This window comes from Hemicordylus capensis, chromosome 1 (assembly GCF_027244095.1).
Source record: "Hemicordylus capensis ecotype Gifberg chromosome 1, rHemCap1.1.pri, whole genome shotgun sequence".
In the NCBI taxonomy this organism is placed as follows: domain Eukaryota; kingdom Metazoa; phylum Chordata; class Lepidosauria; order Squamata; family Cordylidae; genus Hemicordylus; species Hemicordylus capensis.
The window spans coordinates 403916726-403930443 of record NC_069657.1 but is presented as its reverse complement, the minus strand read 5'-3'; the positions used below and the strand labels follow the sequence as shown (position 1 = coordinate 403930443).

Here is a 13718-nt window from a genome sequence, read left to right as displayed (position 1 = left end):
TGTTTTCTCTTGTATTTATAACAAACTAAAATGATTATCATTTGCAGCATTCTATCAGTACAGGAATATTGAAATTTTTTGGCCATGCATGTATGGAGATAATCTTGCAATAAGTGAGCTTTTTATTTTGTTAAAAAAATAGAGGTAGACTTGTTTTTCCTGGAAAAACAACCACCACCCAGCTGTCAGCAGAAGTTTTGTTTAGTTTTAATAGAGCAAGACCTATATTTTTAGCCTTCAAGGCCCTAGATGTTCTTTTTATTGATCTGGAACAAGGCCAGAAGGAATCTTTGTGACTCCAAGTAGAATTCTAAATTCAAAAGGTTTTCAAACACTATTATGTTAAAAACACTGCCCAAAACAACAAAAGGTATGAACTCAGCTTTTAGACTTCACATGACTTGGTGGTGAAATATAGATAAAAACAAGAAGCAGGCGGAAATCAAGTCATGTGTGAATCTATTGGAATTAATTATTTATGGAAACATGGTGTTATGTAAATGCAAACAGCCCCTGAGCAAATGGTAATATTTAGATGCTTCCACCAAGTTATCTTTAGAGAAGTTTTATGAGCAAATGTGACAAGCAGTGGTAGCAGTGATTTTTCATAGCTATTTATGGAATGGAACCATGCTGAGGCAGAGTTCAAATACAGCTGTAAACCACGGTTTGTTGGTATGTGTACAAGCAGATTCAAGCCTCTGGCTTGTGTAAAGAAATTTAAAGCTGAGGTTTGTAACAAACGGCAGCTTTCCATTACATCCAACTTGGGAAACTCTGGTTTGTAGAAACCACCATTGGATAAAGCTGGATATCATACCAGGATCAGATACTGGTTTGTACAAACCATAGCTTCCTATATCCCCAAATGCAATGTGAAACTGGTTTGTTGCAAACTGCATATATTAAGCTTCCAAACTCCCACTATCACATGTGGTGGTGGTGGTGGTGTGTAAACATGCAAGTCCAAGGCTCACAGTGGCATGTTCTTGTCACAAAACACTATGGTGGCTGTGGCAGCAGAACTATGCCAGCATGTGAAAGATGAAGTAATAAAGAGAAATTTAGACAATGATGCTGGATGCATTCCAGCAAAGTGCCTGTGTTTAAGCAAAGGTAAATAACTGGACTAGCTGGAAGCTACTACATTATAATTCAGATATTTCCCACTCAAGAAACTCTCCCAAATGAGGATGCTTCCATTGACAAGGGTTAGAATATTCTAGCATGGTGGAAGGGACATGTTGTCCCTAAAGTGACACTATGCCCCAAGTAGACATTCAAATCTTATGAATGGCAGAAGATAAGGACTGCACCAGCCCAACATACCCATGGTTCACTGGAATGTACACAGGCCTATAAACAGAGAGGCATCCAGACCTTTAACAGAGCAGCACTCCATCAACAGAAGCTCCTCCCACAAATGGAGGAAGAATTGTGCTCATGCAAGGGGTCCTTGTGAGAGCAGAACTTCCATTCACAGAAGGAGCTTCTGCAAAAGGAACAACTATACTTAATGTAAATCACATGGAAACTTTTGTTGAAAAGCAGTATATAAATAATCGTCATATTTGTATTAAGGTTTGGATGCTACCCTAGGGCCATACCCTAGGGTAGGATTTGGTTCTTGCTTTTTATTTTGATGTTTCGTTGTATTTTAACCTTATCTGCAAGCTGTTAGAAGGTAGAATAAATATTTTTAAAATCAATAAGTGGAATAAATACCATTGTGTTTGTATACCACAAAATTAAGGTGTACAGATTGTGTAGCCTGAGCTCATATGCATTCGGTTCTGCGTGCAGGACACAATACTAACAAAATCTCACATATGAACATAAGTGAATACAGGTGCACTCGGGAACAGGATGGTGTTCCCATGGAACTGAGAACAGAACTGTAGAACAGGATGGAAGTATCAAGATCCTCCATTATGAGTATACTAGTGTTTTTTAGCCCATTACAATAACGGGCGCTAGCGGTTCTCCCCCCCCCCTTACCTGCCGTGGCCACGCTGTCACCCGCCCGCCCGCCCAACTGCCGAGTCCTCCTCAAGCCCAGCCCACGTCATTCAGGTGATAAAAGTCCAAATTTTGAGAAGAAGAGAGCAGCTCGCAAGCAGAACTCCTCTCTCTTTAAAGCCTCTTCCCGAACTGGCGCTTTGGGCGCAAAGGATGCCTATTGCGTCCTTTGCGTCCATAGCACCATTTCGGGCAGTGACTTTGCACAGAGAGGAGCTCCGCTTGCGAGCTCCTCTCTCCTGCTCTAAACAGGAACTGTTATCGGCCGAAGGACGTGGGCCGGGGCTGTGGAGGTCTTGTGTGGGTAAGGAGGTCTCGTCGGCTGGGAGGGTGGGCGGGCGGCGGCCGCGGGGGCAATTACATGGGCCGATTTGGCCCTTAATCATGGGGGGGGGGTGGTTTAGAAAGGAGGACTCAGGCAGCTGGGAGGGCGGGCGGTTGGCGGCGGCGGCCGCAGGAGCAATTTGTTGCTACGACGATGGGGACATCAACCGTCATTTGGGGCACTTCAGCTACTTTGGCCAACATGGCCGCCCGTGTCTGGGCGGCCGTATCTTTTTCGGAAGTTCTGAGCATGCGCTCCGCGCATGCCCAGAACTGCAGAAAAAGACACGGGTGGCACGGGATCACACACAGGGCTTTTATTATAGAGGATGGTCTCAGTTCAAGAAGGTGCAACTTAACTTCATGAGATAATGTTTTGTAACAAGCCTGTAACAATTTCAATTTTGTAACAATTTATCCAAGCCTGACTCAAGTATAAGGGTAACACTAGCAGTCACGACTTTACTTCCCAGAGGAGCTAGAGTTATATAAGCTTTATGTAGGCTTAAAATGCAAACAGGTTTGTCTAGGGCAGGGCTGCTCAACTTCAGCCCTCCTGCAGATGTTGGCCTACAACTCCCATAATCCCTGGCTATTGGCCACTGTGGCTGGGGATTATGAGAATTGTAGTCCAAAAACAGCAGGGGGTCCAAAGTTGAGCAGGCCTGGTCTAGGACAACACTGACAGTCATGCCTTTTGAAATAGGAATTGTTAAGTCTATCTCAAGTTCTCAACTTTTAAAAAAAGAGTCCACAAAAGTCACTTTCCCAAAAATCCTGACCTGCCATCAAAGAGATTGTATTCCCAACACACTACAGAAATTGGTCCTTTGTGATTAGCAATGGCAGCTTCTATCACTGAAAGTATACTGTACATGTAAGGAAAAGTGTGCCGTCAAGTCAGTTTCAACTCCTGGCGCCCACAGAGCCCTGTGGTTTTCTTTGGTAGAATACAATTTCTTTGGTTTACTATTGCCTCCTCCTCCAGTATGCAATAATGCCTTTCAGCACCTTCCTATATCGCTGCTGCCCGTTATAGGTGTTTCCCATAGTCTGGGAAACATACCAGCGGGGATTTGAACCGGCAACCTCTGACTTGATAATCAAGTCTTTACCCCACTGAGCATCAAGGCAAATAGCACAAAATGGTTTTCTACACTGTCAAGTGCATAAGAACAATTAGTTTTTTATTCTTGAAGTCAAATACGCAGTAGGGTTATGTCAACAAGTGGACTTGCTATCACAGTGTTGAAATCCCATATGGCCTCCTTTTAGGACTTCCTGTGCCAGCCATTGTAGTTAGGATGAGGCATAGTGGCTAGGACACATAGAAGACAATGACATTATAAAGCCATAATAGGCAGATTTGCAGACTGATACTTAGTTAGGGTTAGGGTTAGGAATGTTTGTTTGTTGTACAATTTTTATACCGCTTTGTAAATCATCAAGGTGATTTACAAAAGTTAAAATACAATAAAACTCCATAAAAATCACATGTAAAACCTTCAAAATCAGTCAAACAGTAAAAACCATATAACACAAAAAACCCACCACCATAAACAGGTTGTTTATAATATAGAGGAAACCAAAGGACCATAAACAGAGGAAACCATAGCCCCATAAATCCTTTACCTTTCACTTACATTTCTCAGTAACCAGCAAAAAAAGAATAATTGTCATGTTTGAGATAGTAGTACATTTGAAAATGCTGTTTTATATTTAATCTGACTGCCACCCCATTTATAAAAATCTTTCCACTTTTCTTGTGACTTTCCTTGCTGGACCTCCACATCTAACACCTTTATTTATTGAAGCATACCGGAAGCCAAGGGATGGTATTATATACTGGAAACAGAAAGAAGACTGCTGACTGGAAATAGTTCCTTGAGGATTTATATTTCTGCAACTAACTTGCTTTCCCGGTCATATGAAATGAAATTAATAAAACTCCAATTTAGAAACATTTGTGTAAGGTGAGTCAAACAACAATTCAGTGTTTGGTGCAATCAAAATGGAAACACGTAACTCCTGTTGGTACTAATTGCATTAAGTGTGTCTTTTTTTTTTTAAATGTAGATGAGGCAGCAAATATGTGATGCCTCTGGTCCCAATATTGCAGAAAAACCTGATGCACAAAAAACCACGTTAGTCATGTGACCTCATTCCTTTGTTCTATTGCTCATATACCCAGCCCAATATTGCCACTGTCATTAACTATCTTGCTCATCCAATGTTACATCATCTAAAAAATGATGGTAACAAATTGTCTTGAAATGGTCACTTGCAGCTGCTGTCTCCAACTGATTCCTTGGATCTTATATAGCATAAAACCCTGCTAACTTGGCAAAGAGGCACTTTTTAACGTGGTGATTCTCTTTATTTAGCAGGGGGAGAGTGGCCCTATCCACTCCCAGCACAGTACCTCCAGTGACTGTTGCTGGTGTCTATTTCATGTTTCTTTTTAGATTGTGAGCCCTTTGGGGACAGGGATCCATCTTATTTGTTTCTTATTTTTCTGTGTAAACTGCCCTGAGCCATTTTTGGAAGGGCGGTATAGAAATCATATGAATGAATGAATGAATAAAGGAGCAGGCTGTATGTGAGTTCATTACATATCCCATTCTTTTAGCTTAGAAGTTGCAGGGAATGTCAGGTTAACCCCTTTCTTAAGTGGGGATGGAGAGGAAATATTTTACTCCACTGACAGACATTGTTAATATTCATTCTCCTTGCTCAACCTACACTCTGCCAACTTGAAAAGATGGGTGGGTTTTTGCTGCCTTCTCTGATTAGTTGCCACCTGTAGTGACAACTGTGAGATCCTTGTCTAAACTAATCAGTGCATAGATAGGACACCTAATAGAAGAAAACTGGTAAGAAGGTTATTGGATAAGCATGCAGGGTACTGCAAGTCCATCCATTTATCATACATTCTTAAGGGTACCGAAGAGTTGGCCCCTAATAATAATTTTACTTTTTATATTTTGCATTAATGTATTATAATGGTGTAGTGCAAACAAGTCCTGAATAAGTTTTCTTCCTTTTGTCATAAAAGTTTCGACAGTGAGTTTCTCATTAAAGTTTCAAGATCTACTGTGTACAATGCTTCCCTATGTATATGCAGAATACTCAACAATAATCTTCAACAGCTCTTGCAAGTGACTGTGAAGCCAAAAAACTAAATAGAACATGTCGTGCCTAACCACTGAAATAAACCCTGCAGGTTTCTGGAGGCCTTTTGCAGTTTTGATAAAATGACAAGTATGCATGAATGTCAGAGATCACAAGTGGCAATTCCACCTGAATATTCAAGGCACTCTGATGGATCAGGTCTGCATTTAGACAGATAATTTTCCAGAGCAATAAGCATTCCTCAACATTTACTACTACAAGAAAGCCAGGATCAAAAATACAAAACTAAAAATGACTGTTCTTTGTGCATGACATGCATAAGCGCGCGCGCACACACACACACACACACAGCAACTATAAATACTGTATTGATTCTCCCCAGTAATACTCGATCAAAACTAAGTTGAACACCAAAGATTCAAATTTAACTGCTGGTGTTGGAGTCCCCCAGGCTTGTGGTGCTGGGGGACTTCAATGTTCATTTTGGGACCAAATGACCAATTTGTCCAGGGTGGTTCAGGAGTTCATAGCGGCCATGACAAGTATGGGCCTATCTCAAGTGGTCTCGGGACCGACACACATTGCAGGTAACACACTTGATTTGGTCTTTCACTCAGATCAGAGTGCTGTACCGTGGTGGTGGGGGACTCCTGTGATTTCCCCATTGTCATGGACGGACCACCAACTGTTTAAGGTTGGACTCACAGTCACACCCCACCTTCGCAGGGGCGAGGGAACTATTAGGATGGTCTGCCCGAGAAGGTTATTGAATCCTATAGGATTTCAAGAAGCCTTGGAGGGATTTAGTGTTGGCTCTGCCAGTGATCCTGTTGATGCCCTGGTGGAGAATTGGAACAGCAAACTCACAGGGGCGGTAGACACGATCGCTCCTAAGCGTCCTCTCCAACGTGCTTCAAAACTGGCCACTTGGTATACAGAAGAACTACGGGGGCTGAAGCAGCGAGGTAGTCAAATGGAGCGCAGGTAGAGAAAGACTCAGCTTGAAACTGACAGATTGCAACATAAATCTCATTTGAAGACCTATGCTCAGGCTATATGGGCGGCAAAGAAGCAATTCTTTGCTGCCCATATTGCATTCGCAAGCTCACATCCGGCAGAGTTGTTCAGGGTTGTGAGAGGGCTAATGAGTGCCCCTCCTCCCTTGAATCAGAATCTAGAACCATCGATTACCCGCTGTGATGTGTTTAATGAATTCTTTGTGGGGAAAATCTCTCATATTCGGGCTGACTTAGATTCCGTCTCCACAATTACTTCAGTGTCTGAAGTGGAGGTGTCCGGCGACTCTTCTTATGTGGTTAGGTTGGATCAGTTCCAGTTTGTGACTCCTGAGGATGTGGACAAGCTGATTGGAACAGGTGTGGCCCACCACTTCTCCTCTTGACCCTTGTCCAACATGGCTTATACTATCTGCCGGGGGGGCGGGGGGCTGTTGTAGAAGGCCAGGTAGAGATTATAAATGCATCTCTGAGGGAAGGTAGGATGCCTCCTAGTCTTAAGGAGGCAATTATTAGACCACTTCTGAAGAAGCCTACCTTGGATCCGTCAGAGCTGAGTAACTACAGGCCTGTCTCCAACCTTCCATGGCAGGGCAAGGTAATTGAGAGGGTGGTGGCCTCCCAGCTCCAGACAGTCTTGGAGGAAACTGATTATCTAGACCCATTTCAAATTGTCTTCTGGGCTGGCTATGGAGTGGAGACTGCCTTGGTCAGCCTGCTGGATGATCTCCAACAAGGAATTGACAGAGGAAGTGTGACTCTGTTGGTCCTTTTGGACCTCTTGGTGGCTCTCGGTGATACTATCGACCATAGTACCCTGGAGCATCTGAGGGGGTTGGGAGTGGGAGGCACTGCTCTGCAGTGGTTCCGCTCCTATCTCTCGGGCAGGTTTCAGATGGTGTCCCTTGAAGACTGTTCTTCAAAATCTCAACTTTTGTATGGTTTCCCTCAGGACTCTGTATTGTCTCCAATGTTGTTTAACATCTACATGAAACCGCCGGGAGAGATCATCAGGAGATCTGGTGCAGGGTGCTATCAGTATGCTGATGACACCCAAATCTATTTCTCCATGTCAGCATCATCGGGAGAGGGCAAAACCTCCCGAAATCCCTGCCTGGAGTCAGTGATGGGCTGGATGAGGGATAACTGAATCCGGCTAAGATGGAGGTACTCACTGTCCAGGGTCGGAACTCGAGAGACAATTTTGATCTGCATGTTCTGGATGGGGTCACACTTCCCCAGAAGGAACAGGTACGCAGTCTAGGGGTGCTTCTGGATCCAAGTATCTCCCTGGTGTCATAGGCTGAGGCAGAAGCCAGAGGTGCCTTCTATCAGCTTCGGCTGATATGCCAGCTGTGTCCGTTTCTTGAGATGGATGACCTCAAAACAGAGGTAACCTCCAAACTGGATTACTGTAATGCGCTCTATGTGGGGCTGCCTTTGTATGTAGTCCGGAAACTACAGTAAGTCCAGAATGCGGCAGCCAGGTCGGTCTCTGGGTCATCAAGTAGAGACCATATTACTCCCATATTGAAGGAGTTACAGTGGCAGCTGATACGTTTCCAGGCAAAATACAAGGTGTTGGTTATTACCAATAATGCCATAAACAGCTTGGGCCCTGGGTATTTAAGAGAACATCTTCTTCGTCATGAACTCCACTGCCCATTGAGATCATCAGGAGAGGTCCGTCTGCATTTGCCACCGGCTCGTCTGGTGGCTACTCAGGGACAGGCCTTCTCCATTGCTGCCCCGAGGCTTTGGAATGCGCTCCCTAGTGAAATAAGAGCATCCCCATCTCTGACAGCTTTTAAACAGTCCTTAAAGATGCATCTGTTCACCCAGGCTTTCAATTGATATTGTTTTGATTGTTTTTAATGTTTTACAATATTGTTTTAAATTTTTTTTGAAATTATCGTGTTTTTAAATTTCTTGTTTCTGTTTTTACTAATGTTTTACTTTTGTTTTTATTTGGTTGTAAACCACCCAGAGACACAAGTTTTGGGCAGTATAGAAATACGTAAAACAAACAAACAATCCTAAAATCACTGCATTTTAGAGTTGGATGGGACTTGGGAGGTCTTTCTAGTTGAAGCCCCAGCTCAGTACTCTGTAAACACTCTCAACTGGCTTTGAAGAAATGGCAGGATCTGTACCCTAACCTTCCACAGCACCTCAAGATTACCACCAAATAAAAAGCTGACGTACTCTGGGTAATTCAGCTGTTTTGGACAATCACTGATTCTTGAATAACTTCCTTAAACATTAATTTTACAATACACATTCCAGCTAACATTTTCATAAGAGACTAAGAATGGCGATCCTGGCCTATATTTAAAACTAAGTCTCAATATTGCTAAAGGAGATTTAAACAATACCTCTTGATAAAATCAGTCTAGCACCTGGCTAACTCCTGTGAAATTTGACAGAGATTAGCTGTCATGCTGGTGACAGGAATTTCTCTTTAAGACTTGTGCTGGCGGTTCTGAGTTAATCTCATCAATGGCAATTTTGCTTGCTCTCCTCTCACTGGCCCCAGCCTTCACCTTTAAATGTTTGGAGCTCATTGGTTATGCCTTAGCCTCTGCCCCTAAATCTGCCTGCTTTGTTTTTTCTTCTTCTCACCCTGACCCATCTTTTTAGCTACCTTCTAAAACCTAAGATGTAGGACAAAACCTATTATATGTCCTAAATCCTGTTCAGCATGGTTGCTTTTTCTTCTCTCTGCCTGGCACCCCTGAGTTTTTCCTCACCTCAGTCCGGAACCAGAAATATACCTCAAGCTGTTCATTACATTCATACTGTACTTGCCAGCCAAAAAAGAAGCCTCAAAGCAGCTTAAAATAAAATACATAATATAGTAATAATAATAATAATTTTAAAAAAACCAGGAACACTACAAAGCTTAACACCAAGTTAAAAGTTGAACATGAACCAGCAGTGCAATGCAGCTGCTAAAAAAACTTAACGCACTCTTGGATTGCGTTAACAGAGGCATAGTGTCCAGAACATGAGAAATTCTAGTTCCACTCTCTTCTCTCTGGTTAGACTTTGCCGGGAATACTTTATCCAGTTCTATGCAGGAAGGAGGTTGATTAACTGGAATTGGTTCAGGAGAGAAGAACAAAGATGGTGAGGGGTCTGGAAACTAAATCCTATGAAGAATGGTTGAAGGAGCTGGGCATGTTTAGTCTGGAGAAGAGAAGACTAAGGTGAAGGGAGAGACATGGTAGCCATCTTCAAATATCTGATGTGTCATCACACAGAAGAAGAGCAGACTTGTTCTCTCTAGAACTGATGTGCTGAAATTACAGATACATTAGGAAAATTCTTCTAAAGGTAAGAGCTGTTAGACCGCAGAACAGTCTGCCTCATGCAGTGGCCCTGTCCACCCCCAGCACAGTACCTCCAGTGACTGTTGCTGGTGTCTATCTTGTGTTTCTATTTAGATTGTGAGCCCTTTTGGGACAGGGATCCATCTTATTTATTTATCTGTATAAACCACCCTGAGCCATTTTTGGAAGGGCAGTATAGAAATTGAATGAATGGTGGGCTCGCCTTCACTAGAGGTTTTCAAACAGAGGATGGATGGCCATCTGTCAGGGATGCTGTATCCTACTCTGAGCAGGGGGTTGGACTAGAATCTCTCCCAAGGTCCCTCCCAAGGCTAAATTTCTATGATACCCAACTGTCAGGTCAGACGAATTCTCCTAAAAAAATGGTAGTGACCAGTCTTCTAAAAACAGAGAAAAAAGGATGAACAGAGAAAGCCCAATCTCTCTTGGGAAGGAATTCCAAAGAACAGGTGCCACAATGAGAAAGTATCATCTGCTGGTTGCCACCTGTGACACTTCAGTTCTGCACCTTCTCTTGCAGATTTTAAGGTGCGTGAGAAAGTCTAAAAGAGCCAGACTTAAAGTTTTAGAGCTTTAATGGTCAAAAATTACTTTGAACAATTGTTTCAGAGCTGGAGTTACATGTTATCTTCAGCGGATGCCAGTGAACAATCTAGCGACTATATTCTAGGCCACTTGGAATTTTCCAGTAGCTTCCAAAGGCAGCCTGATGTAGCATACATTGCAGTACTTAGTCTAGAAATTTCCAGGGCATGTGTTACAGTGGCCAGGTTCACATTTTTCAGGAGCAGATGCAGTTGGTATAACTCCTGAAGTTTGACGAATGTACTCCTGGCCTCAGCTGCCACCAAGAGGCAAGCTAGGTCAAGAAACACTGTCAAGCCACAAACTCAATCTTTTGGACTGATCAATGCTCCTCAAGGATTAAGTGTGGTATGACTGCAGTTTTGGGATTGCAGGGGGTTCCAACATGAGCTGGCATTACGTCCCCAAGTTGCTCACCATCCCAAGTACAAGCACACTGAACATTAAGATGCAAAAAACTTGCTAAGGCCAACACATTATTAGTTCACAGTTACCCCAAACCAATTCTCTTTTCTTCTAATATCTTAAATTTTCTAGGCTAGGTATTTAAGCAAGCAGGTTCCCTTTCCTAAATACTTTGCACAAATAAAGACACTAGAAGCCTCAGAAGCCATTAAGGCATTCTTCCAGGTTAACACTGTTCTCTTTGGAAACCTTCATATGTTGAAATGGAAACTAAAACAAGAACTTTTTCTGTGGACACACTTATCTTTGAGGCAAAGTACATATAAGCCTGAAGTACTTCTAAAGAAACTCTGAGACAGATATTTCAAGACTGAACCACAAAGGGGGAGTTTGGAAAGGGAACACAGATGTACTCAACTCCAAAAACGGAAGAACAGAAATCTAATGAAGGCAGTGGATTTTTCTCCCTAATATTTCCATTTTAGGAATAAAATTAGTTTATTAGCAAGTCTGTTTATTAACTGCATTGTATAATAACTTAAAAGTGAAATGTTCTGACCCTTGGTTGGGACAAATACCTATTAGACTGCAGATTCCTAACTGCTGTTTGAGAAATAAAGTTTCCTTCAAATATTGCAAAATCTGGAGAGCCTCTCTATATTCCAATATGGCAATTTTAGGGGGTGCAATGCCATTCAACAAGTGCACAGAGCACATTTTACAACTCAATCCCATCCCTCATTAAGAACCACATTAAGGATAGGACTGCACAAAAGCAGTCTTGGCAGATGGAAAATGTAGCTCATAATTTTGTTAAATCTGAAGCTGTGCTGCAGAAGACATTTTTACTGCATGCAGCTATATCAGCCCATCAGTATGATGCAAAAGCAAAAATAGATATAGAAGGGGAGGGACAGAATATTAGATGCTTCTGATCCAGAATCCACTATCCTCACTGAAAGCACAGTGATTAACACATCCACTATACCTAGTGACAGCCCTAGAGACCTCTCTCCCATTTAACTAGGCAAGTTGAAGAATTAGCTGCTGAAGTATCCCTAGTCCTTATACACAAGTAACCAGCATGGGGACACATCGGTCTGCTCCCACACCAATGGTACTGGGAGCACAAGAGAAAAATGGGCAATGGGGAATAACAGTGATAGGTCACAAGTACAATGGGAAGCACTTGCACACATAAACCAACAGCCAGAGAAAATAAAGTTTCAGAGGTTCTTAGATCCATTGCTATGGGTATAAGCACCCATCAGATGCAGCTGAAACGTGTTACATGAGAACACTAAACTTGGGACAGTAAGTGAGGAGTGTATTTTGAGCACAACCTGAAAGTAAAGGTTAAGTTGTGCCGTCGAGTCGGTGTCGACTCCTGGCGACCACAGAGCCCTGTGGTTTTCTTTGAAAGAATACAGGAGGGGTTTACCATTGACATCTCCCACACAGTATGAGATGATGGCTTTCAGCATCTTCCTATATTGCAGCTGTCCAATATAGGTGTATATTCCCATAGTCTGGGAAACATACCAACAGGGATTCAAACCAGCAACCTACTGCTCCCTAGGCAAGTTACTTTCCCACTGCACCATTAGGTGGCAGGGATGGGTTAAATGCTGCCACTAGAGCTGCCAATTTGCCCACAATGACCTGTTTCTACAGCCCCACCCCCCTTTTTTAATAAAGTAGATGGGCAGCAAAGGTTAATCTCAGGCTGCCCCTGGGCTCCATCTTAGTATCCGTTTAAACCCATTTTCAAGGGTTGGCAGTTCTCTGACATCACCAGGCTCCACCCACGGAGATCTTGGTTTTTGGGGTACATCCAACCTGGTAACTCTAGCTGGTACCCTTGTAGTTAAAATGCTGTTGCATGGACAACTGGTGCTTCTGGATACAGATGCTAGCAGTGGTGGTGGTTAGTGGGCTAGTTGCTATGGACATGGCTGTTTTTCATGGTTGTTATTGGGCTGTTGAGTTGCTACTGAAGCAAGAGGGAAGGGGAGATACTGACAAATTTGTGCTGATGCAAGCAGTGGGCCCCCTGACAGGAGTACAGGATTAGGCTGTCAATGCCATTTATTTATATTTTCCTCAGAAATCTGAGGGATGTCCACAAACCACAAAAGCCAATATACAGCTTATTCTCCTTTAATCTGATGAAACTAAGTGTGAAGTAGAAATAAATAGGACCTAGAATGCATGTCATTTCAGGAAACTGTAGATGGCTTACAATATTGTCACATAGCTCAGCTGTAATAGAATTATTCGCCTAAAGATGAAATTGGTAACTACATGACTATTTTCTGACCATAGCCACTTAAGAGTAATAGTTCCCTTGGCTTTGGCAAATTAATACTTGAAGTGGTTTTATAGTACCTCAAACTTCCTACACAAACAATGGGTGTGAAAATTTAATGTTATGAGAACAGGAATATCCTATATGAAGTATTGTACTTACTGTTCAATTCGTGGAGAGAGATACAATTTGGGAAAAACTTGAGACGCTTCTGTATCTTCAAAACTGACTGAAAGAAGAGCAACATCTTCCCCAGGGTCTTCATTTGCATCCTAGAAACACACACACACACACAAATGGCATCATCAGAAGCTCAACAAAAGGAAAGAGTCTAACGGCCTGTTCATGAGGTTTGCAGTCTGCAAGTCTGACCCTTTAAAAAAAATGTCTATAGGCAACTTGCTCATCACTAAGAGTCACACTTCAAATTTAACATTAGCAGTGAGTAGCTTGAATATTTTAGCTACATGCTGAGGACATAAATTACATGTGATAAGTTATATATCAGTTACATGGCAAATGTCAAATTGCTGCTGGTAGGCATATCAAAATATTGTTATGCAGAAATTGTTATCC

At 42.5% G+C, this 13718-nt stretch overlaps 1 protein-coding gene across 8 annotated transcripts in view; it reads right to left on the bottom strand.

The window, feature by feature from the left end:
* Window positions 1-13718, bottom strand: part of BABAM2 (BRISC and BRCA1 A complex member 2) — a 224658-nt gene that overhangs the window by 118246 nt on the left and 92694 nt on the right. For all 8 annotated transcript variants that reach the window (XR_008318845.1, XM_053305982.1, XM_053305967.1 and 5 more), the window contains exon 7: window positions 13305-13414. Coding sequence is in view for 7 of the 8 variants with exons in the window: in XM_053305982.1 (XP_053161957.1) it covers window positions 13305-13414 (110 nt within the window). In the remaining variant the exon portion in view is untranslated. The remainder of the gene's footprint in view (window positions 1-13304; window positions 13415-13718) is intronic.